A 27,451-nucleotide genomic window follows, 5' to 3' on the forward strand; every position below is an offset into this window, starting at 1 on the left:
GGGGTTGGATTCAAAGACCACTGAAGTCACTGGAAAAATTTTCACTGGCCTCAGTGGGTTTTGAATTATGACCCTGGTGGGGAACAATCAGGGACCACAGCCTGGGTGAATCAACTCACACTAGGAATCAAGGATAACTGCTGGAAACTGCAAGAAAACCAATCAGTTCTGCATGAAAAAGTAAAGAGAGAACTATATTGCAAACATAACTTGCCCAAGAGCATATGGTACCAATATTTTAATCCTCTTGTGATCTCCTTATTTCCATTCATTTTCCACTGTCAATCTGCTGTATTTTTCCTCTACCATTAAACTTGTCCTTTCTTCTTTACCTGTTTGATTTTTTTTCATTTATATGGATACATTGACTATATATGTATTTTCCTGCTGTTTCTATTTCCCATGTATTTCATTTACTATCTAAAATGATTATCTTTTCTTCCTTTCTCATAAAATGTCATAATAGTATTACATACCGTAATTAGCTAAAGTTATATAAATTCCTTGGTAAGCTACAAATCAAAAAAGATAATATCTATCCAGGAGAACTTAATCTACTGTTGCCAGAGATAAGGGTAGTGGGGTATCACACTTTTTTCAGGTAGCTAGCTATCTAGACAGATAAAAATTGCCGAATAAATCTAGTCACTTTGACTAGGACATTATAGTATTCCCCAATAAAAGCCATTCTCTGAACAGTATGACACCTGTATATTGTAATCATGCTAAAAAACGAACTTCCTCTGGTGAGAAGACTTTTAACTATTTATATTTTTAATAGGGCTGTTGATTAATTGCAGTTAACTCATGCAATTAACTAAAAAAAATTAACTGCGATTAAAAACATGAGTCACAATTAAATCGCACTGTTAAACAATAGAATACCAAATGAAATTTATTAAACATTTTTGGATATTTTTCTACATTTTCAAATATATTGATTTCTATTACAACACAGAATACAAAGTGTACAGTGCTCACTTTATATTATTATTTTTGATTACAAATATTTGCACTGTAAAAATGATAGTATTCATAGTATTTTTCAATTCATCTCATACAAGTACTGTAGTGCAGTCTCTTTACCATCAAAGTGTAACTTACAAATGTAGCTTTTTTGTTGTTACATAACTGCACTAAAAACAACAACAATGTAGAACTTTAGAACCTACAAGTCCATTCAGTCCTACTTCAGCCAATTGCTCGGACAAACATGTTTGGTTACAATTTGCAAGAGATAATGCTGCACATGTCTTGTTTACAATGTCACCTGAAAGTGAGAACAGGTGTTCGCAGGGCACTTTGGTAGCTGGCATCACAAGATATTTACGTGCCAGAGTCACTAAAAGATTAATATGCCCCTTCATGCTTCGGCCACTATTCCAGAGGACATGCTTCCATGCTGATGCTCGTTAAAAAAATAATGCGTTAATTAAATTTGTGACTTAACTCCTTGGGAGGAGAATTGTATGTCTCCTGTTTTGCTTTGCCCACATTCTGCATATATTTCATGTTATAGCAGTCTCTAATGATGACCCAGCACATGTTCGTTTCAAGAACACTTTCACAGCAGATTTGACAAAACGCAAAGAAGGTACCTTATGAGATTTCGAAGGCTAGCCACAGCACTCGACCCAAGGTTTAAGAATCTGAAGTGCATTCCAAAATCTGAGAGGGACAAGGTGTGGAGCATGCGTTTAGAAGTCTTAAAAGAGCAACACTCCAATGCAGAAACTACAGAACCCAAACCACCAAAAAATAAAATCAACCTTCTGCTGGTGGCATCTGACTCAGATGATGAAAATGAACATATGTTAGTCCACTCTGCCTGGGATTGTTATCGAGCAGAATCCATCATCAGCATGGATGCACGTCCTCTGGAATAGTGGTTGAAGCATGTCGGGACATATGAATCTTTAGCGCATCTGGCACATAAATATCTTGCGATGCTGGCTACAACAGTGCCATGTGAACACCTGTTCTCACTTTCAGGTGACATTGTAAACAAGACGTGTGCAGCATTATCTCTTGCAAATTGTAACCAAACATGTTTGTCTAAGCAATTGGCTGAAGTAGGACTGAATAGACTTGTAGGTTCTAAAGTTTTACATTGTTTTATTTTTTTATGCGGTTATTTTTTGTACATAATTCTACATTTGTAAGTTCACCTTTCATGATAAAGAGATTGCTCTATAGTACTTGTATGAGATGAATTGAAAAATACTATTTATGTGGTTTTTTTACAGTGCAAATACTTGTAATCAAAAATAAATAAAAAGTGATCTCTATACACATATTTTGTGTTGTTATTTAAATCAATATATTTGAAAATGTAGAAAACATCAAAAATATTTAAATAAAAGGTATTCTATTATTGTTTAACGGTGCGATTAATCACGATTAATTTTTTTAATTGCTTGACAGCTCTAATTTTTAACTCAAGCGGGTATGGAGAGTGCCTGGGGACTCTAGTAATAAGATACAGTGCCTTTCACCTCTTGATCACCAGTTCAACATGGCCTAGGTTACTAATTACTGAAAGTCATGACCAGCTGCTGAGTGGCCTATGCGAAATGAATGGATGATCGTAGTCCAGCTTCTAGCATATAGAGGTCTGCATAACCAAACCACCCCACCCATCCACTCAGAACTGGAACTGGCATTCTTGTTGGAAGTATCTGCAGAGAGGACAAAGACTGAATGGATGTGAAGACTGACCTACACTCTCATCCCCAGAGGTGCTCACCTCCCAAGGAGGAATGAGCCACATTGGCAGGGCAACGTGAAATGTTGTGGGTATAAAGAGTAGGTTTTCAGTTTCCTGGGCCATCAAGCCAGTACCTTCCACTAGCACTAAATTCACTTGAAAAATCTGAACAGAAAAATGCATTGCATGCAGTCATACCGACAAGCTGAAAATGCATTTAGGCAATCAGTTAAAATCCTGCACGTATATACTGAAATGAGTGAAAAGCAAGCTTCTGTAGCTGCAATCTTAGAATACAACTTTTAGCTAAGCATATTGGTACTTCATCCAAAAGAGAGAGATGAGTTCAAGCTGCAAATTTGGATTTGTGTCTGGATTTTGAATTTCCAGTGGTGTTCAATTCCAGACTTTTGGTTTGACACATTGCAGTGATAAAGGAGGAGCTAGACCTTAAGAACTGGGTTTTCAAAAGCATCCAAGAAAGTCAGAAATACAAGCCCTAATGATTTTCAGTGGGACTAATGCACCTAATGAACTTACACTTTTTTGAAAATCCCATCTAGGTCTGAATCGAGTTTCAGATTCTGAAACACTACCTTCCCCATACCACATACTTTCAAACACACACACGGCACATGCATTTTGTGAGTGTTTGGATCTCTGATTTGCTTCAAGCCCATCTCTAATAGTAAGGTAAGTCAACAGCTCTTAATAGCATTTCAGCATAAGACTGGGCTATTTAAATTACCTATTTCACCTGTAACGTTATCTCCTGAGAAACAGACATTAGAGGACAGCTGAGTATTGTCATTCAGGTTTAAATTAGAGGCCAAAGATGATATCATGCAGAGCTGAAGAAAACAAATAGTTTATATGTAAAGGAGGCATTTGATTTACTGAATTATTTTTAATATATTCTGATGAGGACACACTGGCTTGGGCACAATGAATGAGCACATTTGACTATGAAAGTCAAAGTCAGACCATAGCAGACATACTTTCAATATGTTCATGATCTGGTTCAAAAATTCTTTAAGCTCTTCATATTGTTTTCAGTGTATTTAATTATTACCACATAAAATTATGCTGCATTTTCACTAAATCAGCTACTTCAATTCAGGACTCATACATTTACCAAAAAAATTATCTCAGTCTTGTGAGTCCCTTTATTTTTGAGGTTGGCAGATATCCTTTTAACTTCTGGTGGTCTTCTCTAGCTGGTGTGGGGGCATGTGAGACTAAAGGGGTCTCTCTTAGTGGTGCCGTGGTTCAAAAGGACACAGGGATCCAGGCTCCTCCCATTACTGTCTATTCAAACTCCTGGCTGTTTGACAGTGGCTAAGGAGGAAATTGTATCCCTTCAGAAATGTTGTATACTTGGAGTATTCTTTAAAACTTTTTTTGACACTTTTTTTTAATAACAAATGCAATGCTCATGGAATGTGATAGACAAACTCAATGTTGCAGGCTGTTTATCCTTCCAGCCACAGAACAGGCAGCAGCAGTATAAGCTACTCCACCCTTCCCTGTTATTATGCCTCAACCCTGAGCTGAAGGGAATAGAGCTGGTCAAACTTTTCCCATGAAAACTGGTGGTGGTGATAGGGGGAGGGGAAGGGGGTTGACAGAAAATTCAATTTTTGACTAAATGAATGTTTTCATGGAAAATATCTACTTTCCATGGAAATTTTTGACTTCCTGCTGAAAAAACTAAATTGAAAACTGTTTGGGTTTGGGACTTTCAGTGTTTTGTCAAAAACAAAATAAATAAAAATTTCCCATGGGAAAGAAAAAATTCTGACCAGTTCTAGAGGGACCAGTTCTAGGTCTGAGACTCCATGGCTATTCAATCTTTGGCTTTCTTCTGAGACAACCAAAGGACACCATTTGAATAGCTGGGTTTTGTGCTGCGGGCATTTCTCCATGAGAAGCAATTTTTGAAGGTTTTAGAACACGGAAGCAATTGGATTAAATGGGTTTCCTCCTGCAAAGTGCTGCTGTTTTGCCAAACAGTGCCGACTTCAAATGTTCTGCCTCCAGAATAAATTTGTGCAGCGTGCTTTAGAAGTCTGCTTAGGCCTAATTTTAAAGCCTGACCTGGACCTGAACATGACCCAGGGACAGCTGCATTGAACCTGACCTGAGTGTGTTGAGTCCTTTTCAAACCCAACCCAACCTGACCTGGACATGACACTTCCCCCCAAACCTGTATTAGTGTTGCCACCTCGGTCTGGGGGCTTGGCTGGTGGGGGATTCCTGCTCCTCATGACCCATGCTCACAATCCGTCTTTGGCTGCCTGCTGACCCTAGCATCAATGCAGCATGTGCAGTGTAGCGAGATGGTGGCGGCTGGCAGGTCTGGGGCATGCAGCCACTGCCATGCCAACCACATGGGCAAGCGGAGGTGATCAGAGCCGTCCCACTCCAAGCCCAAGATGGTCAGGCTGTTTTCAGACCCGACCTGACCTGACTCCAAAACTTATAATTGGTTTGGGTCAGGTTGGGGTCAAGTTGCAAGGCTGTAGCTTGGGTTAAAAAAGAGAAAGATACCTTAAAGCCACTGTCAATATGCGGGTACTGTAGGAGCCTAGAGTCTTGCTGTATTCCTAGACAGTGAAAAGTAACTGAGTAGGAAATAAATGGAAAAAATATTGCAAGGAAAAATGCTTTTTCTGGTGCAACATTAAAAAGAGTAAAAACATAACTGTGTTAGAAGTAAGACTCGTTCCTCCTTTTTCTGCCCCTTAGACATAGGGAACCATTTTGTAAGAGTAATAATATGCCCTAGGATGTCCTATGGCAGTAGGATATACATATTCCTTGGGTCCTGAAGTTCTTTGGGCTTTACAATACACTCGTATCAAGGGTAGTTTTTGCAGTGGAATATATTTACATCTATCCTTTGTCTAATCAGTGCCGTGCACATATAATAGTTCTTGGGTGACCTACCATTTAACCTCCTGACATTCTCTTTACCTTGAAGTAGCCACAGGCTCAGTGCCTTTCCTACAGCTAGCAGGGAAAATGAGTAGACTTGTGTGAGGCCAATGCCACTCATATCAGCTAGCAGTAGGCACTTGAATAACAAGGGACCTTCAACTCACTCTGTCCCTGTAGCGTAATCGTATTACCCTCCATGCAGCTTCTGATCTTCTTTGGCCTGAGACATTAAGGAACCAGATACACAAGGTTCATATTGAAATTGCCACATCACACAGTGTTGCTACCACCAGCCTTCCAGGCAACAATACTTTCCTCCATCTTTTCTGGCCAATTTCCACATTTCCTTTCTGCCAAACTGGTATCATTTGGTTTTGTAATGAACATTCAGAAGAATTAGGTTGTGTCTGAAGTAAGGTATTACCAATGTGCCAGGGTATCAGCAAGCAGACAACAAATAGGAAGTAAGGGGCAGTAGTGTGATGCAGAAGGGAGTGTTAGTGACAAGTGGGAGAGCACTGGTTGTGTGAGGGAAGAACTGCCACAACTAGGGGAAGCCAGAGCCGTGGAGGAAAGTGCGCTACAAGGAAATGGTGGGCAGTGAAAACAGGAGAAGAGCAGAACCACTACCCAAAAAGGCTTCACCAATCTTTGTCATTAGGTTGCTTTCGAGAAAAAGGAGCCCTAGGAAGTTATTCAGGCGGTTTATAATTTCATTTTAAAGCCCTTCACTAGTTGATCGATCTCCAGCCTTTAGATTTGCTATGCCTGGCAATTTCTTTTATTCTTAGTTATGTCCATCACCAGCCATGATTTTTCTCATGTACTGTACATATAGCCTTCAAATGTATGGGAATCTCAATGTTCTTTCCTAGCATGAATCAGTGGAGAAGATGTGAGGGTTTTTTTAAAAAAAAAGACAGACTCCCGCAGTAGGGTGATACTCTGCCTGGAAATGCATACATATAAATGTGTTGTGAGGTACAGCCCCTGCACAAAATTCTTTTAAAGGTGAGCCATTACAAAAGGGAGTGTACAAGGGGGTTGAAGAGCACTGGGAAGCAAAGGATAAGGGGAACCTTATAATAGAGAGCTTGACCATGTAGAAGCACAGTGTACAGAGTATCCAGGACCTCGTCTCAGCAAGCCATCAGCTTTATAGGGATGCTCAGTTGCTCCAGCCTCTCTTAGGAGAGTTCATTGCACAATCTGAGATGGGGAAAATACCAATGAAGCAATGGCATTGATTCCCATAAGAACTTTGGAAGATTTTTTCCCTATACTGTTTCATGACTTTTATTGATATTACATGACTTTGCATGGTATTTAATTTTTTTAAATGATTCATTATGGAAAAACAGATTGCTCCAACATTGCCCTATAACTGGACATGATGCAACTGGCTTTGCTTACAGTCACACACCCGAGACTCTACTAATCACTTTTATAGTTAAACCTGGCAAGTATAAGACTTCACTATTACAGCCTGGCTGCATGTTATCTTATAATGACTCTATTCAGCTCAAAATTGGAATTTTTATACAAAGAAGCAAACTGACAATAAGATCATCAAAAACAGTGGATTCAAAAGCTATGAATATATTCATTGCCAGCAGTTTTCTTGGGAAGATATATGACTGTTCTAACTTCATAGCCCACAAGCACCACCTACTCCCTTGACAAAGTCAAAGGAAAGAGTTCGAGCCACTCAAGAGGTATGTTTGACAAGTGATATCCAGCTGAGCACTTATTGCAGGAAGCTTTTTGTTTTTTTCCCCAGCAAAATAATTAAAACTCACACAAGCCCCCCAAAGTTTAACTAAATGTTATGTTGGAGGGAACTTTTCTAGCAGCAAACCTCCAGGCCCTTACCTACTTCACTGGAGCAATGCAAGTAATTACCAAACGGTGGTGCTATCATGATTCTAGGCAGATTCCCTGAGCAGCGAGGACAAGCGCCATATCAGTCAAACCTTTTGTTTGTCTTCACTGTTCTTGGGGGAAAAATCCCTTCTCTGCCCACACCAATGTTCATAATTCAGTTTGAAATTCAGTGTGGGTAGAACCTAGGGATAATCATACTTCACAGCCTTATAACGCATTAGTAATAACTATGCGTTGCCTTAGGCTGAGGAGGCTCTACTCAGGGGAGAAAATACTTCTCTTAACCTGTGTTTGGGGATTTATTTTCTGGCACAAGGCTGATTGTTTAAGGTAATCAAATTAATATAGTAGCAGTAACTATTTTAAAACTTGAGTTCTTGATTCCTGTTATATGGCTTGAAATAAGAAAATAAGGAATTTTAAAAAGGAAGAGATCCTTCACATTGCTGGATATACAAGGTAAATAAATTACAAGGCTGCTAGGTAATTACAGTACAGATATAAATGAGCAAGCAGTGGAAGAGAATTATTATTATTAATCTTTCTATCTATGTAGCAGTCTGAAAAAGGTGGTACTGTAGGGGTCCCGTGGAAAAAATAGTCTTTAATTACAAGATCACATACCATCGTAGTGCATATGCACAAGGGGCCAAATTAAAGTGAGAACATAGGAACAGTCATACTGGGTTAGACCAATGGGTCCATCTAGCCCAGTATCCTGTCTTCCGATGCCAGATGCTTCAGAGGGAATGAGACACAGGTAATCATCAAGTGATCCATTCCCTGTTACCCATTCCCAGCTTCTGACAAACAAAGGCTAGGGACACTTCAGAGCATGGTTTTGCATCCCTGCCCATCCTGGCTAATAAGCCATTGGTGGACCTATCCTCCATGAATTTATCTAGTTCTTTTTTGAACGCTGTTATAGTCTTGGCCTTCACAACATCACAACACAAGCCAAAGAGTTCCACAGGTGGACTGTGCGTTGTGTGAAGAAATACTTCCTTTTGTTAGTTTTAAACCTGCTGCCCATTAATTTCATTTGGTGACCCCTAGTTCTTGTGTTATGAGAAGTACAGAGCCCTTCCTTATTTTATTTTTCTTCACACCACTCATGATTTTATAGACCTCTATCAGATCCCCCATTAGTCATTTCTTTTCCAAGCTGAAAAGTCCCAGTCTTATTAATCACTCCTAACATGGAAGCAGTTTCATACTCCTAATCATTTTTGTTGCCCTTTTCTGTATCTTTTCCAATTCCACAGTATCTTTTTTGAGATACAGGCAACCAGATATGCATGCAATATTCAAGAGGTGGGTGTACCATGGATTTATATAGAGGCAATATGATATTTTCTGTCTTATCTATTCCTTTCCTAATGATTCCCAACACTCTGTGACTACTGCTGCACATTGAGTGAATGTTTTCAGAGAACTAACCCTAATGACTCCAAGATCTCTTTCTTGAGTTGCAACAGCTAATTTAGACCCCATAATTGTATACGTATAGTTGGAATTAGGTTTTCCAATGTGCATTACTTTGCATTTATCCACACTGAATTTCAACTGCCATGTTATTGCCCATTCACCCAGTTTTATGAGATTCCTTTGTAAAGCTTCGCAGTCAGCTTTGGACTTAACTATCTTGAGTAGTTCTGTATCATCTGAAAATTTTGCCCCTCACTCTTTACCCCTTTTTCCAGATCATTTATGAATATGTTGAGCAGTACTGGTCCCAGTAGAGACCCCTCAGGCACACCACTATTTACCTCTCTCCCTGCTGAAACCACTTATTTCTAATTTTTGTTTCCTATCTTTTAATCAGTTACTGATCCAGGGGAGGACCTTCCCACTTATCCCATGACAGCTTACTTTGCTTTAGAGCCTTTGGTGAAGCACCTTGTCAAAGGCTTTCCCAAAATCTAAGCATTCTTTATCCACTTGTTCACCCTAGTCCACATGTTTGTTGATCCCGTCGAAGAATTCTAGTAGATTGGTGAGGCATGATTTCCCTTTGCAAGAACCATGTTGACTCTTCCCCAACAAATTGCATTCATCACAGGCAACCTACATTCTGACATTTCCTAATTTTTGCATGTTCAACTCTATGACCTTAATAATGTTCTTTTAACACAGATTTTTGTGCCGATAATTTTCTAGGTTTTTTAAAAAAAAGCAAACTGAAAAAACTGAAAAATTCCCTCACGTGGCATTATATTGACACCCACATGCATCATCATCACGGTTGGAACATTAGATCTACCACTCAGACCTCTGCCACTTGTGCTAATGGAGTAACTGACAACAGTAGTAGATTGTTATTCTCTATGTGGGCCAGCAACAGAGGGGAATGAGACACTTTGCCAGTGGGTTTCACCATAGAGGAATGGTGAGACTCAGAGTCAGACATCATGGGTTCCATTCCAGGTCTGGAGGGGAGTGTGTTCCAGTGGCACAGACTCTTCTGCCCTCTCTCCACCAAGTGTGACTTCTACTCCAGCTTGTCCCAGTCTTTTCTTTTCCCCATGCCTGGCTCATCATCCCAGTCCCATTCTCCCCACCTAGCTAGTCCCAGTCTCCCCCTCATAATCCCAGTATCTTCACCCAGCTAGTCCCAGTTCCCCCCTTCTGAGCTCAGTCTCTTTCCACCCTACTGGCTCTGCCCCCATGCCTGTTTCCCTCCTTGGCTCACAATCTCCTTACCCAGACAGTCCTAGTCTCTCCCCACTCCTTCTCCCAGTCCCAGTGTCCCTCTTTCCCAAGGCACCTTGTCTCAACTTCTTTCCCCAATCCCTGTTGGTCCAGCTCTTGTCTCATCTTCATTTGAATCAGGCAGCTTCCACCTCCCCACTGCCTTGGCCCAGATCATTGAGAGCACAGGGAGAGAATCTCCTTGTTCTTAGTTTAGGTGCCTAGAGCTGGACCTAGCATGACACTCAGCAGCCCAGTTTCAGGGAAAACTCTGCTCTGCCCCAGATAGACTCTTCCTGGATTTTAGCAGCTAAATTTCCTGAAGTCTGTACTGAAAATGTGCTCTCTACAATTTTTCAAAGGCTTATATATTGGCCAAATTTTAGCATATTTTCCAGGGTATGGCAAATGCACATCCGTGACTCAAAGGCCACTTCCTGCCACATTTCAAATTCCTTCTCCAAAGCATGGGGGCACTAGAGCTTTTTAAATAACAGATCACCAGAAAATGTTATAATGAGAAAAACAATGTCTTTTCCCCAAAGCTCATTCTCTAAAACAGCTGAACTATTTTGACTAAAAACTTACAAAAGAAATCAGTCTGAGGCAGACACCACACATGAAAATATTCAGGTAAAATGATTTCATATTGGCAAAGTTATAAGCAACTGAAAACAAGGTCTTTATAGTGGAAAGTGCTGGACAACATTACAGTAGATGGAACTACCAGCCCTGCCTCGAATATACTGTGTGTTTTGTATTTATGTTTTGCAATTTGGGACAGAATCATTTACTCAGCACCTTTATTTCTGTATTCATTTAAGATTGCTTCATTGTCCATACAGCATAGGGGAGACAGAAACTACTATTTTAGCTCCATGTTTGTTTTAAAAATACATATGCACTATCGGGGGCAGGGGCAATCCTATTTCACTTTCCAGGGCAGGATAGAGAATGTGTGTGTAGGTGCGGGGAGGTAGTGGTTCATAGCAGGTGATCAGAGAAGGATCACAGCTGTATGCATCTGTAGCCTACACAGATTTCTATGGTGTATGCACACTCCTGACTTTTCCCCTGTGCACACCAACTTTGTACCATGGAGTGCAAGGACAATATGTGTATGTGTTATGAACTGAGTGCAAGGATGACACCGGGGAAACTCTTTACCCCCAGAATCCAGCCACAACAGCCATTTGGAGCAAAAATAATGACTCTTCTTCAGTCACCAGAGTAACCAGTGATAAGTACCTGGGACAGCTGGTGGTTAGCCTTCTGCCAGACACAGCTCTTTATTTTTGGTCAGTACAGGATTTGGCCTTTAAGTGGAGCTCACACAGCTTAAATCATTAATAATTTTCTAGCCAGAACATAAACCACCCAGACTCATAAACTGCACCTATTTTGAAATGCTCTTTGGTTTCTTATCCTAGTTAACCAGAACTTATACAGGTTTCAGACTGAACATGCTACTGTTAAACTCCAGAAGGTGGCAGCAAATGCTCTTTCTTCTGGGAAATATGCCATGTCCACTCCTCTGTTTAATTGAAAATAGGGATTTCTGTGAGCCAAAAGAATCTCCAGTCCCTTGCGTATTACAGATAAAACTTTATTGTGTTTTTACAATCAGATCTGATGTGAAAGTTATGTGATAAACTAAAGCAACCATTTTCCTTTGCTTAAAGAATACTGAGCTAAGTCAATATGTAATTTGTCTGTGGTTAGCAGTAGAGCTGTGCAGAGAAAGGGAATTCCATTTTGCAGAGGATTTTGATATTTTGAAACTTGGGTTCCTTTGGATTTGGAATGAAAACCAAAAATTTTGAAATTCTCTATAAATGGGAATGCCCAGAGCTCCAGTGCAGTCTGTGTGGTTAGCTTCTCTAGAACCATGGATCCTGGAAACCTTGGTTCAGGGGCAGTCAACTCAAGCCCCTCTCCCTGCACCTTCCCAATGGTTGCATTTATAGCTTGAAATTTTTATTATTGTGCAATGTAAAATGCCCCTGAAATGGGTGAAACCACTTTGGGCCTTTAAAAGCTGGAACAGCGGCACATCCTTTGCAGTGGCACAACTTCCCCCTTTCCTCCCTCCTTTTTTTCTCCTTCTTATGCAATACTGGTACTCTGCATATATTCCATCTGGAGGCCAATGTTAGTTCAGGATTGAACATGACTTTGACATGGAATTATGGACGGGGCAAAATTTTCAAAATCCCAAAGTGACATAGAAGCCTAAAACTCCCTTTTTCAAAAGTGACTTACGCAGTTAGGAGCCCAAGTCCCATTGACTTTCTCTGAGAACGATGCAGGCTCTTAAGGACTAGATTCACAAAAGGTCTTAGACACCTAACTGCCTCTTTAGGTGTCTAAATCCAGCAATAAGGCACCATTAACATTGACAAAACCACAAAGCTGCCACCTAACCTTATAAGCACATCAATTTCCACTGGTGAGCTTGAACAAGCTGCCTAAATCCTGATGCCACTGAGCTGCTTGGCATCCTAGGTCATGCCTCACTGCCAGTGGGATTCTCAAACCAGACAATCGCATGCCTATCTTGCCTGCAGGGCCCAATCCAGTAGGCATGCTCTGAGTACACGTAACTCAAACAAAACAAAGGACAGCCAGGGGTGAGCACGTGCACCCCACATTATAGCCAACAGCCCAGTTGTTAAGGACACTCTCCCTTATTTGGAGGATGGCCTTGAACCCAGGTCTCCCAGGAGAGTTTCCTAAACACCCAGGTTATGGGGTATTCTGGGGTAGGGCACTCTCAGTCTCTCCTGTTGAAGTGGTTCCACCTTGTATAAATAATTAACTCTCCACCAAAGCAGGGATTTGACCCTGACTCTCCCTCATCTCAGCTGAATGCCCTAACAACTGGTCTATTGAGTCAATCTCTTGCTTTTTCCTCTCTCTCTGTCTCTGGCCCAATGAATAATTAATTATTTATACAACATGGAACAACTTCAACAGGAGACATAACTGCGGGCGTAAAAGCACTTTCCTGACATGTGGGAGAATCTGGATTCATGTCTCTGAATTTCAACTCCAAATCAAGCAGAGCAGGGATTTGGAAACAAGTCTCCCACATCTCAGGACAGTGCTAAGCACTGAACTATTAGCTATAGTGGGTGGGGAATCTCCGTCTCTCTTATTCCAGGGGAGAGTTTATGGGTGAGAATCCCAAGTGGAGATAGACTCCTCCCTGCCTGGCTTGCTGGCTTCTGAGAATTCCTTACTTAGGCACCTTGTTCTCCCCTTACACTAAAATGGGAGCTCAGATGCCTAATTCATACCTAATAAATAATGCTTAGCTCCATATTATGGTGTTTCCTAATTACTTATGTATCTATTTCACAAATCATATAGACATAGACACACATTTTCTATGTACACACACACACAAATAATAATTGTGTGTGCATTGATTCACCTCTATATACCTAATTCAGTAAATTACTTTTGGGAATAATGCTACCTTTGCTTTAGTGTATAGGAATATACACTTCAAATATATTAAAGATATGTATATGGTAAAATAAATGTTTGCTTTATTGAACACATTTATAAATACTTTTCATTTTTAAATGTTAATGTAACAAGCCTTTCAACTGCTCTCGTGTATGTTGGAGAAGCCAATTGCAGCTCTAGGGATTCCCTATGATTCTGGCAGACAACTTATTTGTCTTTCATCCTCCTCTTATCTAAAAACCATTGCCTCCATTCCGTAACTATTGTAGGGCAGTGGTATTCTTTCCTGAAGAGCTTCAACCAGAGTAATGGAAAAGCACAGACTAATCACAGAGTAGCATTCTGACTTGTCATGAGGTTGCAACATCACACACAACATCATGATGTTCTTTCATCATACAAAGATGAAAACATTGCAACAGGATGTCCCCAAGGTATTGTGATTATTTTGTAGCTTTCTGCTGCTTCATTTGATGCCATATCTCTTCTCTTTCCATGCTTCCTTTCTGGCTGGTGGAAGGGAAGTGTAAAAGGGAGTTTTTCTCGCTCTCCCTTCTTCTAAATTTATTTATTTAATGCTTCAGGGAAAGGAAGAGATTGCTAATTCCTCTCTGTTTGCCTGTTACTTTCCCCATTGCTTCATGTGTGGTCTGTGTTTTGTATATTCTACTTAAGGCCAGCTACATTCCAAGCCATGACATAATAAAAACCGCTTGATGGATCTTGAAGAACAGAATATGGATTTCAGAGTAGCAGCCGTGTGAGAATATGGATTGAGAACAAGAGGTTGAGTATCACTGTGCTCAGTTAACACTGCCTGGTAAATAAATTGTGAATGAATTCTAGTGACTAGAGATTGGCATGAGCCATGAGTTCATGTGTTTAAGTCCAGAGTTCTGAATAGCCCATTACTGATAGGAGTCAGTCATGCATTTAAAAATCTGGATTTTGATCCAATTTCAGGAATGTTTAGGTCCAGTGTTTGGTTCAGATCCATCTCTTCTAGTGACAAAGTAGTAATTCTAATGACAACAATATAAAATTAACATATCATCTCCCAGTCTTTACCTGTGAAAAAATAGGAGATATGCTTGTGTTTTTAGCATAAATTACACATTCCTGAAAATCCTTAAAGGTCTGTTTTTTGAAGTGTGTAAGCAGATGGAGCACCTTTCTGCAATGAAGCCTAGGGAGTATGCAATTCCAGAACAGTGTGGAAGCAGACAAAATAGAAGTATTCTTACTCAGAAACGGAGAAAGTGACTGCAAAATTATTACCTGATTTTATGTAATTATATACACACACACAGAGGTGTGCAGATTACTAGTGGATAATGGTCTTCATTACAACAGCCACCACCATAATTGGCACCAATTGGAAGACTTGTTGGAAGTCTCAGCTGGAAGGCCAAGGACTAAGTGGGTATGTGAACTTGAGGTAGGGATGGAGGCATATTGGCAGGGCCAGTGGATAATCTTGTACTGATACTGCCTCTGCTGTATTACTTCTATGGATAAAGAGAGGAATTCAGGGCCTGATTCTAGTGTTACACTAGTGCAAATTGAAACAATGGGGTTACACTGATATAAAGTTCACATGACAGAAAAGAATCAGGCCCTCAGCACCTTGTCAGCTCAGCAAACAATATATTCATTTAAAACTCCATAGTAAAACAAAGTTGAAAAATTGTTAAAAAGAGACTTCTTTCCTTCCCTAGTACAGTAGTAACAGTAGCGTCAAACACTACCATCCTCCAAAAACAAATGGAAAAACCCTCATTGATTTAAATGGATTTCTGACTTGGCCCCAAGAAGAAGATAACTATTTCATTTTGGTTTATGGTTTTCTCTGTAAAACTGCAAAAACTTGCACAAATACTATTGTAAATCCAGTCCATGAAGTTACATTTCTTATCAGACATATGAAACATAAAGATAAAATACCGTATTGCATAATATCGACTTAGTACTGTATAGCCAATACAACTTTAGACCCTAACCCTGCAAAGAACTATGCACATGTTTAATTTTACAGAATGATTAATTGAATTCAATGGGACTACTCACTGTGCATGAAATTAAGCATGTGTACAAGTCTTTTTATGGTCAGGACCCTAGAGCCAAGTTGTGTTCAGCTACATCAGTGAAAAGGTACAATATCTCCACTGAAATCACTGGAGGTACTAGGAGTAACTGCCTAAAATGGAATTTCTGTGTAATTATTCATTACACCTTTATGAATAGCTAAACTAATCACTGCATCATACATTTAGTTCAGATAACAATGTACACTAAAGAAGTAAAACAGGTTTTGCCACATATTGTAAATTGTGGCCAGGAACACAAATTAACTTCCTATTTAAATGTCTGTACATTTTGAATTATGATGCATTTCATTGGAGTTGACAATTTTCCTCTTAGGGTCAATTCTTGAGATCCTTTCTCAGGTTTTACTCAATCCTTATTCAATTCAGTTCTAATATCACTGAAACTAGGCTTTGTTTGGATAAGGAGAGAAAAACCATGTACTGACTTCATGCTTTGACCGCCAGTATTTCTTTTTCTAATTTATAAGTCCTGCCTTACTGATCTATTTTGGGCCTGATTTCTCTCACACAGTTGCACCTATTTTATACAAACTGACTTCAGTAGAGCTATTCCTGATTTGCACCAGTATAAGAAAGCACACAATCAGGCCCATTAATTTTAAAAAGGCCCAAGAAATTAAAAAAAAAATAGTAGCAAGAACAGAGGAAATGAAACAGAATTATTTTCTGTTTTTACTAGAAGGTGGCTACTATTTCTGTTCAGAAAAATTTCTGGTCCAGAATAACTGAGGTATCCTGTAGTCAAAGATATTTTCCTCTTCTGGGAACATGAGCTTGGTTCTCAAATTTCTGCTCTACCTAACTTCAACAGAATCACCACTAGTCTCTCGCTGAACACCATAGAGAATTCAGTCAGCAACTTCTGGTCAGAGCCTCTCTCCGCAACAACTATAGGCACATTACTTGAGGATTGCAGTTAGTCCAAGACACAAGGTAATGATGGTAGTGCCTTTCTCCACACTGGAGAACCAGACAGACAAATCCAAGGTTCAGGAGTGTGGTGGACTGCGTTCTGAGGTAAGTACCCATCTAGACAGTGGTAGGATCATTTCCAGCCTCCTAGCTATGTCCCAAATAGTGGAATTCCTTAAGCCTCTCACCAAGAAGGGCAAACTTGTTTTTGCTTACTTCAGCCTCTTTCCAAGAATACGTCCTGGAAAAATCCTTCCCCTCAGGATCCAGAAAAGCATACTTCCGTTAAAGAGATTTAAACTTACATGGAAATGACCCGGGGGCGGGGGAGGAAAAACTTTGGCTCCTCCTCCAAGGAAGGAGAGATTACTTCATCCTTCTCCTGAGTAGATGAAGAGGAATGCCATTCTCACATACATTTTAATCTTGAGGAGCCAAATGACTTCATCAGGAAGTTGTCTAAACTTAAGTAATTGCTCATGTTAGCTCAGGGAAAGTATTAAGAATTCAAGCAGTCCAATAAAGCCAAAACAGGCCTGAATTTGCTACTAGAACTCCATTTTTTGTGTGTGAATCAGCTAGAGTTGGCAAACTCATTGTGTTGTGTTTAGTCATGTGACAATTATTCTGGGTTTGATCTTGGACTGGGAATTTCCTTCTCTATGAGGCAAAGTGATTTGTCCCTCACCATCATAAGAGAATTAATCATTGAATAGTCTCAGTAATGCAGATCATGTACCTGATCCAGGATAAAACTCTCAACAGGAGATTTCTGGTATTGCATTGGGACAAGAGACACCATTCAATAGATTACCTGATCCTTCTTTCCAGCATCTCCAGGATATCTCTCAAGTGGTGGCTACTCATACAGTATGTAGAATGGAGCATGAATCCAATTGGCTAATGACAAACCCATATATGTTAGTCTAACAAATGGAAAACAATGAAAGATGCAAATACTATTTTGGGTATGAAAATAAGAAATGAAAATAAAAGATAAATATCAGCATCTGTTTTGGGAAGCTGTACTGGTTCAGAGGTAGAAAAGAATCTCACCTATCCACCTTGAAGATGATTCATTTGTCCAGTGCTTTCCAGCACCAGTAGTGGCTCAGTCACTCCACTGTACCTGGGAGCATGGAAATTGTATTCCTAAATATTCCAGATGATGGATTCCCCAGTGAGAACCAATCATGGACCTTTTCATCTCACAGAGGATTCACTGGGCAATCCCTTACTCCAGTAGATACAAGGACAGAAAAGCTTATGTAGTTGATATGTTCTTCTTCTCAGGGTTAAGGATGACATTACCTGTATTCCTACCCAGTCATTTTATCCCCCAAAGTCTCACCGGGGGGGGGGGTGAGAACTAAGTTCAAGCAATCTTATTATCACTAACTTTGCAAAGGATGATCAGATGTATCATTCTTGAGGCACAATGGATAAACCCATCCTTTCTTCCCATTGACCAATCTGGACCTCTTCCCCCAACGTCTAATATTACTCCCAAATCCAAAGACATTTTTCCAAAAGGTTTGTCTTCTGAAGGGCAGAACTGCAAGACAATATGAATAGTGTGCTCATTTGTGAGCAAAATCCTCCATGTCCAAGGCATATTAAATTACTTGGAATATTTTTTCAAATAGTGCAAGCCAAAGAATGTCATTCCATCCCAGTTCTTAGTAGCATAGATTCTCCTTTTTCTGCAACAACTCTTAAAAAGATAAATTTATGCTTTGGGAGCCATTAGAGGGCCTGTGGATGGAAAGAATTTTGGTTACCACCCCTTGATCATGAGGTTCTTCTTAGGGTTATGAACAAATTAAGCCCTTGAGTTGGTAAAGCATTCTTTTTCTGGGACCTAAATCTGGTTATCAAAGCCATGTGCTATTCTCCTTTTGAGCTCCTATCTACAATATCCCTAGAAATTCTCTTCTACAAGGTTACTTTCAGCTGTCTTCTATCAGTTCCCCTTCCTCACCTTATACCATGATAAAGCTGTCCTCAGAAGGGTTTCCAGTATCCTAACGGAGATAATGTTTGATTTTCCAACAATTTTTACTTCCTATTCTGATACTTCCTCTCTTAAAAAAAGAAAATTTACCCTAATCCGACATGCTTTAGGCCATTAAATTTTATCTACTCTGCATCTCTGAAGGCCTCATCTTCATGTCATGGAATGGGAACACTTGTTAGATGGATTATGAAATGTATTTCATTGGCCTATCAATTTCTATTGGATAGGATTTTTTATTATTATTTTTTTAAGATTAAATCCCACTCTTCCAGGGCTGGGTAGAACAAGAAGGTACCTCTGCAGTCAAAACCATGGCGGCAGCAACTTGGAAGTCTCTAGAGACCATCTCCAAACATGACAGACAAGCATAGCATCTTCAGCTAATACTGCCTTTGGATGTCAGATCCTTATGACAGCAGTTCTCTGAACAGTGTACTTCCCATTCCCTACTTATCTCTGGGATGCTACATGGTCTGAATGACTTAGAACTCTTCTGTCTAAACTGGAAGCTCCATTGAACAGAAAGGGAAATTTTTCTTAACTGTAAAATGGTTTTCGGTTCAGCAGAGACAGCAATCTGGAACTCTCTGATGACCTACTAATTCAGATGGGAACTCCCCTCTGCCACCTTTACAATCTTATCTTGTAAACAGTGTCACTCTTCAGGTTATCAGAAAGAAAAGGAGTACTTGTGGCACCTTAGAGACTAACAAATTTATTAGAGCATAAGCTTTCGTGAGCTACAGCTCACTTCATCGGATGCATTTGGTGGAAAAAACAGAGGAGAGATTTATATACACACACACAGAGAACATGAAACAATGGGTTTATCATACACACTGTAAGGAGAGTGATCACTTAAGATAAGTCATCACCAACAGCAGGGGGGGGAAGGAGGAAAACCTTTCATGGTGACAAGCAGGTAGGCTAATTCCAGCAGTTAACAAGAATATCAGAGGAACAGTGGGGGGTGGGGTGGGAGGGAGAAATACCATGGGGAAATAGTTTTACTTTGTGTAATGACTCATCCATTCCCAGTCTCTATTCAAGCCTAAGTTAATTGTATCCAGTTTGCAAATTAATTCCAATTCAGCAGTCTCTCGTTGGAGTCTGTTTTTGAAGCTTTTTTGTTGAAGTATAGCCACTCTTAGGTCTGTGATCGAGTGACCAGAGAGATTGAAGTGTTCTCCAACTGGTTTTTGAATGTTATAATTCTTGACGTCTGATTTGTGTCCATTCATTCTTTTACGTAGAGACTGTCCAGTTTGGCCAATGTACATGGCAGAGGGGCATTGCTGGCACATGATGGCATATATCACATTGGTAGATGCGCAGGTGAACGAGCCTCTGATAGTGTGGCTGATGTGATTAGGCCCTATGATGGTATCCCCTGAATAGATGTGTGGACAGAGTTGGCAACGGGCTTTGTTGCAAGGATAGGTTCCTGGGTTAGTGGTTCTGTTGTGTGGTGTGTGGTTGCTGGTGAGTATTTGCTTCAGATTGGGGGGCTGTCTGTAAGCAAGGACTGGTCTGTCTCCCAAGATCTGAGAGAGCGATTCCATCCCACCATCAACCTCAGCCTGGACCAGTCCACACAAGAGATCCACTTCCTGGACACTACAGTGCTAATAAGCGATGGTCACATAAACACCACCCTATATCGGAAACCTACTGACCGCTATTCCTACCTACATGCCTCTAGCTTTCATCCAGATCATACCACTCGATCCATTGTCTACAGCCAAGCGCTACGATATAACCGCATTTGCTCCAACCCCTCAGACAGAGACAAACACCTACAAGATCTCTATCATGCATTCCTACAACTACAATACCCACCTGCTGAAGTGAAGAAACAGATTGACAGAGCCAGAAGAGTACCCAGAAGTCACCTACTACAGGACAGGCCCAACAAAGAAAACAACAGAACGCCACTAGCCATCACCTTCAGCCCCCAACTAAAACCTCTCCAACGCATCATCAAGGATCTACAACCTATCCTGAAGGACGAGCCATCGCTCTCTCAGATCTTGGGAGACAGACCAGTCCTTGCTTACAGACAGCCCCCCAATCTGAAGCAAATACTCACCAGCAACCACACACCACACAACAGAACCACTAACCCAGGAACCTATCCTTGCAACAAAGCCCGTTGCCAACTCTGTCCACACATCTATTCAGGGGATACCATCATAGGGCCTAATCACATCAGCCACACTATCAGAGGCTCGTTCACCTGCGCATCTACCAATGTGATTTATGCCATCATGTGCCAGCAATGCCCCTCTGCCATGTACATTGGCCAAACTGGACAGTCTCTACGTAAAAGAATGAATGGACACAAATCAGACGTCAAGAATTATAACATTCAAAAACCAGTTGGAGAACACTTCAATCTCTCTGGTCACTCGATCACAGACCTAAGAGTGGCTATACTTCAACAAAAAAGCTTCAAAAACAGACTCCAACGAGAGACTGCTGAATTGAAATTAATTTGCAAACTGGATACAGTTAACTTAGGCTTGAATAGAGACTGGGAATGGATGAGTCATTACACAAAGTAAAACTATTTCCCCATGGTATTTCTCCCTCCCACCCCACCCCCCACTGTTCCTCTGATATTCTTGTTAACTGCTGGAATTAGCCTACCTGCTTGTCACCATGAAAGGTTTTCCTCCTTCCCCCCCCTGCTGTTGGTGATGATTTATCTTAAGTGATCACTCTCCTTACAGTGTGTATGATAAACCCATTGTTTCATGTTCTCTGTGTGTGTGTATATAAATCTCTCCTCTGTTTTTTCCACCAAATGCATCCGATGAAGTGAGCTGTAGCTCACGAAAGCTTATGCTCTAATAAATTTGTTAGTCTCTAAGGTGCCACAAGTACTCCTTTTCTTTTTGCAAATACAGACTAACACAGCTGCTACTCTGAAACAGGTTATCAGAGTAATTTATTTAATAGAAATTGTGTCTCAGATTGCACAGAATTCTTTATAAGTTCACAACCTTTTAAAATTTCTTTTCTTGCCAACTGGTTAAATGAAGCATATGAACTTTACATGCCAAGAAAGCGGTTGACTGTGCTACCAACTGAGGAGAGCATTTGTAGTAGCTAGCAGGGGAAATCCTTAATTCTCACTGGAGGACACAAATGGGACAATCTGGCCACAGAGAACACCCATCTATCTGCATTGTGATCACTACTGAACAGAAAACTGTTTACAGGTACTGCCCTTTCATGATATGAAGATCTGGAAGAACTCCAACCCACTGTTATTGGCATGATCATTTAATCCATAGGCAAAATAACTATATTCCCTTGTGTTTCTGTAGGGTAAGAAAGAATAATTTTTCCTTTTCTATTTAAAGTGTACATTTCAAGTGCTGAACTGAGCCCTATCCAGGTAAAAGTGAGTTTGTTTGGTGACTCATACATCAATGTGCACCCTTATAGGTTAAAAATTAATTGAACTCAAGTGTACAAAGTACAGTCCTTTTCTCAGGATAGAAAATTGACATTTGTTAGGGGAGGGCATTAATAAGTGTGGGGCATTTCCTTCTGATGTTGGGGATAGCTGGTGATTAGCTCAAATGGGCAAGGAAGAGGATTGTCTTGTTGTAAAACAGAGGTGGAGTCTGCCAAAAACTCATTATGAAACCTTTGCTATGTCACTGATGGCCTAGGTTTTAATAGGTAGTGACTGAACAAACTTTGTAATCAATAAAAGCTGCAGATGCTTAGGAACTTTGAAAATTGAGCCATTCCTGTCTCAGTTTCCACATCTCTGAAATGGATCTAATAATATGAGATATAGGTCATTAAATTTTGCTGAGTGCATAGAGATCCTCTGATCGAAGGGCCTAGAAAAAAGTGAAGTATGGCATTAACAATATTGAATACTGAACAAAATCATTAATGGATAAATCTTCACTGTGCATGATTCAGGCTCCTGTTGACTTCAGTAGGCTTAGTTTAGATTAAGGGTCTTTAAGATAAAGGGCCCAGGGTCTTTAAAAGTTATATAGGAAAGGTAATTCAGGCCACTGTTTTCAGGATAGATACTTAGCAAAGCCCTTGGCCACTTATAGCCAGATCCTCAAAGGTATTTAGGAGCCTAATTCCCATTGAAATCAATGGGAGTTCTGCTCCTAAATACCTTTGAGGATCTGGACCTTAATACCTGATTTCAAACAAAGTATGGGAATTAAAGGCTGTTCCCAGACTTCAGGGTATGAATCAGAGGATGTAGCCAGTTAAGTAGTCTCTGTCCATATTGTTCTTCCTAATTTAGGAACCATGTGATTTGTCTGATGCAGAGTGCACATTTGGCATGCGTGCAAAAATGGGGTACTTGTACTGTATATTGCTGAATGAAGACTGCTGAGGACAAAACCCTTCTCGTGAACAGATTTTTTGTTTGAAAGTGCTGCATTACTAAAATGATTAGGATTTGTGGAATATGAATGGATTTCTCCTAAAAATGGGTCAGAATGTTCTGAAATTTTTAGGTCACTGTCATTTAAAAGGAGCAAGGTTAAGTAATGTCCTATAATGGTATTAGGCAAATTATTGCATTGGCATTTTTAGTTTTTTTCATTCATTTTTGTCCCCTTGCCACCCATGATAAATTTAATAATTTCAGTGGAAAAGAGCTCCTTAATACAGGATGGATAAAATACACTCTTGGCTAGATCTATTGAACAGAGCCAATTACCAAATAAGTAAGTTTATGCCTGCATCCTGTAGATATAGTCAGACTGGTAAGAGCAGTTTCCCTCCCGTCTCCCTTTTCACCTATTAGGAAGGACAGGGCATATTAGCAGGGTAGAGGAGGTGGAGGGAAGCTTGCAGTGTCGCTATCCATACTGTACCTGTTCAGTAATAGAAGACTTCTTCAGGTCTGTCAATCTGGTGTCTTTCCCAAACATTTGAATTCTCTCTCTCTCGTACATTCACACACACACACACACACACACACACACACACACACACACACACACACACACAGAGCTACATGAAGGGTGACATGTTTTTAGAGAGCTGTTCCTTATGCTGCTGGCAAGTTCTTGTACTCTCTCATATACTAACATGCTAAACAGCATGCCAATAGCCCAACAATAATTCACTTCAGTTTGGAAATGAAGGAAAAGGGCTTCTGTCATGAGATTTAATTATTGTAGTTATATTTGAGATTTTGTTGTTCTTAGGAAAGAGGCAGTGGCTGCTCATTATCACTTCCTGAGAGGCCTTCTTCACTCACCTCTCGATCTATGTCCCTTGCTTCACCTGTGATGTTCCAACCTGGCCCTGGTTACTTCAGCAAACCAGCAGCAGCAGCCGACAAGCCTGGCAAGAGATTGACTCCCTGGGAAGCAGCAGCCAAGTCCCCTCTTGGGCTAGTGGATGATGCTTTTGGCCCCCAAAACATTCAAGAATCCATTGTTGCTAATGTAGTATCAGCTGCTCGCAGGAAAACACTCCCTGAGCCACCGGATGATTGGAAACAAAGGGTTTCCTGTGTGCCTCAAGGCCCAGGTGTTCATGCTAGCTTTGCACCATTTGGAACGAGGCAGTCTGGTATCACATCCCCACCAAAGAGCAGCATGTCTGCCCCCAACTCCACTTTTCAGTGTGGCTGTCAGCTTCAATATGCACATTATGGTCAGCGATCCTGAACAGATCCTGACATGATGTCCATGGATTCCAGATCCGACTACTGCCTGTCAATGGCCAACTCAACCTACAATCCACATCCAAGGGGATGGAGGCGACAAACATGAAAGACAGAAGAACCTGGCAGAAGGAAGAACCATATTTCCTTCCTGCCAGCTTCACCAGCCTTAGATTGCAGTTGGAGGAGTAAAGTGACCTGTCTGAATAGCTTCTTGCTGGCTAACAGTTTCTGAACTGAAAGAATGAGGAAGTTTTGTAGAATGGTGCAGTTTTCATGATATTTCAGGGATTTCAGTTCTTCGCTAGATTCAGTTTTATTCCCAGGCTACAGTTTTTTTGTTTGTTTTTAAAAAGGTCAAATTTGTGTAGGTGGGATAATCAATGTGCTTATTACAAAGCACATGTAGAAGCTTTAATTGGACAGAATACAAAAACATTTACAGATGAGTTAATGAAATATACAAAGAATGAAAAAGCTTTTTAAAATGAAATTTTCTGGTGGGATCAGTAGTATTTCTCGGTATATTTGATATCTGAATTTTAGGACACAGACATAGCCAGACTTCAGAACGTTATTTTTCCAATGGAATTCCAAACTTTGGAAAGGTTTACTCAGCATATTGATCATATAATTTCTCTGTAGCATTTTTTTAAAAAGGGATTCTAGCAAAGTAAATCTTAGTTTTACTATGATAAACATACAATACTTCTATAGTCATTTTACCTGAAGCTCTGGTACACATTAACATATGTTAATATGTAATCATGCAGTTCAGAGGGATTTCAAGGAAGTTTGGGGTGCAACTCTCCATTTTAAGCTTTGGCTGTTGTAATTACCCACCCTAGTTTGAAAAGAGCAGGAAAGAGAGTGACGTTATGATGAACTACTGATATGATATTTGGATAACAAAATGAATCAAAGAAGTGTTTAATATAGTTAGGTTACATTTAAATTGGGTTGCAAGTGACCGTTGTAATAAACAATCAAACAAATACATGTCAGTCATGTGGGGGTGTTGGATGACAACTACGTTTATTTCTTTGTGAAATGTTTAACTTTCTGAACATTTAGTGCAGCAGATTCTGCTACTAGTAGCTGAATACTTGAAAGGCTTTAGATTTGTAGTCTCATTTTGGAAGACCAAAATAGGTTATATAGCTAGGACAATTCACGTTATGTGCAGGAGATATGTGGAAGATGGTTTACGATAAGTGTTACATGGTCTGAGTCTAGTTAAGGCAACACATATTTGGAGCGTTCTTAGAGTGTTAAATAGGTCTTGAGGGAGTTGGAGAGATGGTAAATAATTTTGTTATTGCTCATACATATCTTACATTTACAGTTCATTTAGTTAATAGCTACGTATGTGGCTAAGCTATATACTACAAGCTCACTGGGTAGTTTAGATAGTGTTCGGTGTTAAATGAACCCAGGTTTACAGAGCGCACCGCACCATCCTCAGTTGTTGGACATTCTTCAAATATCTATCAAGCACGGCCACTTGAAAATATTGCTGAAATATAGTTGAATAGCTGTACTTAAACCATATGATAAGTGTAAGCAGAGCAATTTGAAAAGAAAATTAAAATTCACATGCATAATAAGAAAGCGTATACAGAAACCAGATTATAAACCAATGTAATTTTTTTCTGCAAGAGGCTGACTTCTTATCTGATTTCTGTTTTGAGTTGTATCGTTTATGTTGTTATACTGGGAACAGAATTAAGCAATGTTCAGAAAAATAATAATTTGGCCAAATGCAACTTTAGGGAAAAAAAGCATTTCACTTCTCAGAATCTGGAAAATAGCTTTGTATTTCCTTTGAAAATAATATCATGCATTCTAATGAAGTATGGAAATGTGTGGTTAGAAATAAACACCTATACCACATTTCCAAAAATGCCCATATTTTAAAATATTACAAATGTTATGAAACAAAAATTATACTAAATGAGGGCCCAGTGCTGCAAACATTTACTGTAAACTCACTTGCTGTAAACTTACTCATGTGCCTAAGTGTTTGCAGGATCGAACCCTAAAAATGTAACAGTCCCTATATATATATATCTAAGGCCCAGAATACTTCCAGATGGATGGCTAGAAGAATACCTACAATTTTTATACACAACTTTTCATCACTATCTTATTCAGGGCTGGGCTTTTACACTTAAACTGATTCATCTCCCACTAAAGTCAGTAGAAAGCCTCTCATTGACTCCAGCAGGAGCTAGATCAGGTATTTAGCAGCACCAATTCTGTGGCCATTACTCAGGAAAATGTCCATGGAATCAATGTCAAATGTAATGAGCCTGACTAAATGCTGCAGGATAAGCTGCAGTACTGCCCCTCCATACATCACCCTGTATAGCCAGGTAGCTGTGTGTTACCATAGCTGTCTCTTCGGCTGCTTTAAACTAGGGTAAGTCAACTCCACCTAAATGAAACCTAGAAGGTAGCCATAAGCATTAGGATTTTGAAGGGGGGTGGGAGGGAAGAAACCGGTTTGTAAATACACGAAGTCTAAAGAGAACATAGATCTATCACTCTGTTATAGAGGATATATTTTCCAGAGGATAACTGAGGTTCACACACTGCTCTTATTCATTTCAATGGAATTTTTGTCATGAATTTCAATCAGCACAGTATCAGGCCTCAGATACTAATATTACAGTGCATACAGAGCTTTCTGATGCATCACTCTGCACCTTTCATTCTTCTTTCTCTCCCTCATCCCATCTCTGGCAAAAATATTTTTCACCCAAAATCGTGTGATTGTGTTGTATGTCAGCTCTGAATATTCATTTAAAGTGTTTCTTACATTTTATTGTTTGTGAATGCACAGATCTACTCAGTTAACGTGAGAAAAATACTTCCCCCCCGATATCTTAGATGCCTATTATTTACATTAGAACTGACTTTTAAACTTCAGAGTTGTCTTTGTTAATATGCAAAGAATTTGAATATGCAAATGTAACCAAGAGTTTAGTTTCTGTAGTTATACTAGAATATAGATGTTCACATTTCTTGTTCATAATTAGTTTTTC

The 27,451-nt window shown here is 39.9% G+C and overlaps 1 protein-coding gene across 3 annotated transcripts in view; it reads left to right on the forward strand.

The window, feature by feature from the left end:
- SYNPO2 (synaptopodin 2) overlaps nucleotides 1-27,260 on the forward strand; it is a 123,449-nt gene extending 96,189 nt beyond the window's left edge. For all 3 annotated transcript variants that reach the window (XM_038399218.2, XM_038399217.2, XM_043513420.1), the window contains exon 5: nucleotides 23,941-27,260. In XM_038399218.2, coding sequence (XP_038255146.1) covers nucleotides 23,941-24,408 — 468 coding nt within the window. In that variant the 3' untranslated portion in view covers nucleotides 24,409-27,260. The remainder of the gene's footprint in view (nucleotides 1-23,940) is intronic.
- Nucleotides 27,261-27,451: the final 191 nt, after the last annotated feature.

Source organism: Dermochelys coriacea, chromosome 4 (genome assembly GCF_009764565.3).
Source record: "Dermochelys coriacea isolate rDerCor1 chromosome 4, rDerCor1.pri.v4, whole genome shotgun sequence".
NCBI classification, from domain to species: Eukaryota; Metazoa; Chordata; order Testudines; family Dermochelyidae; genus Dermochelys; species Dermochelys coriacea.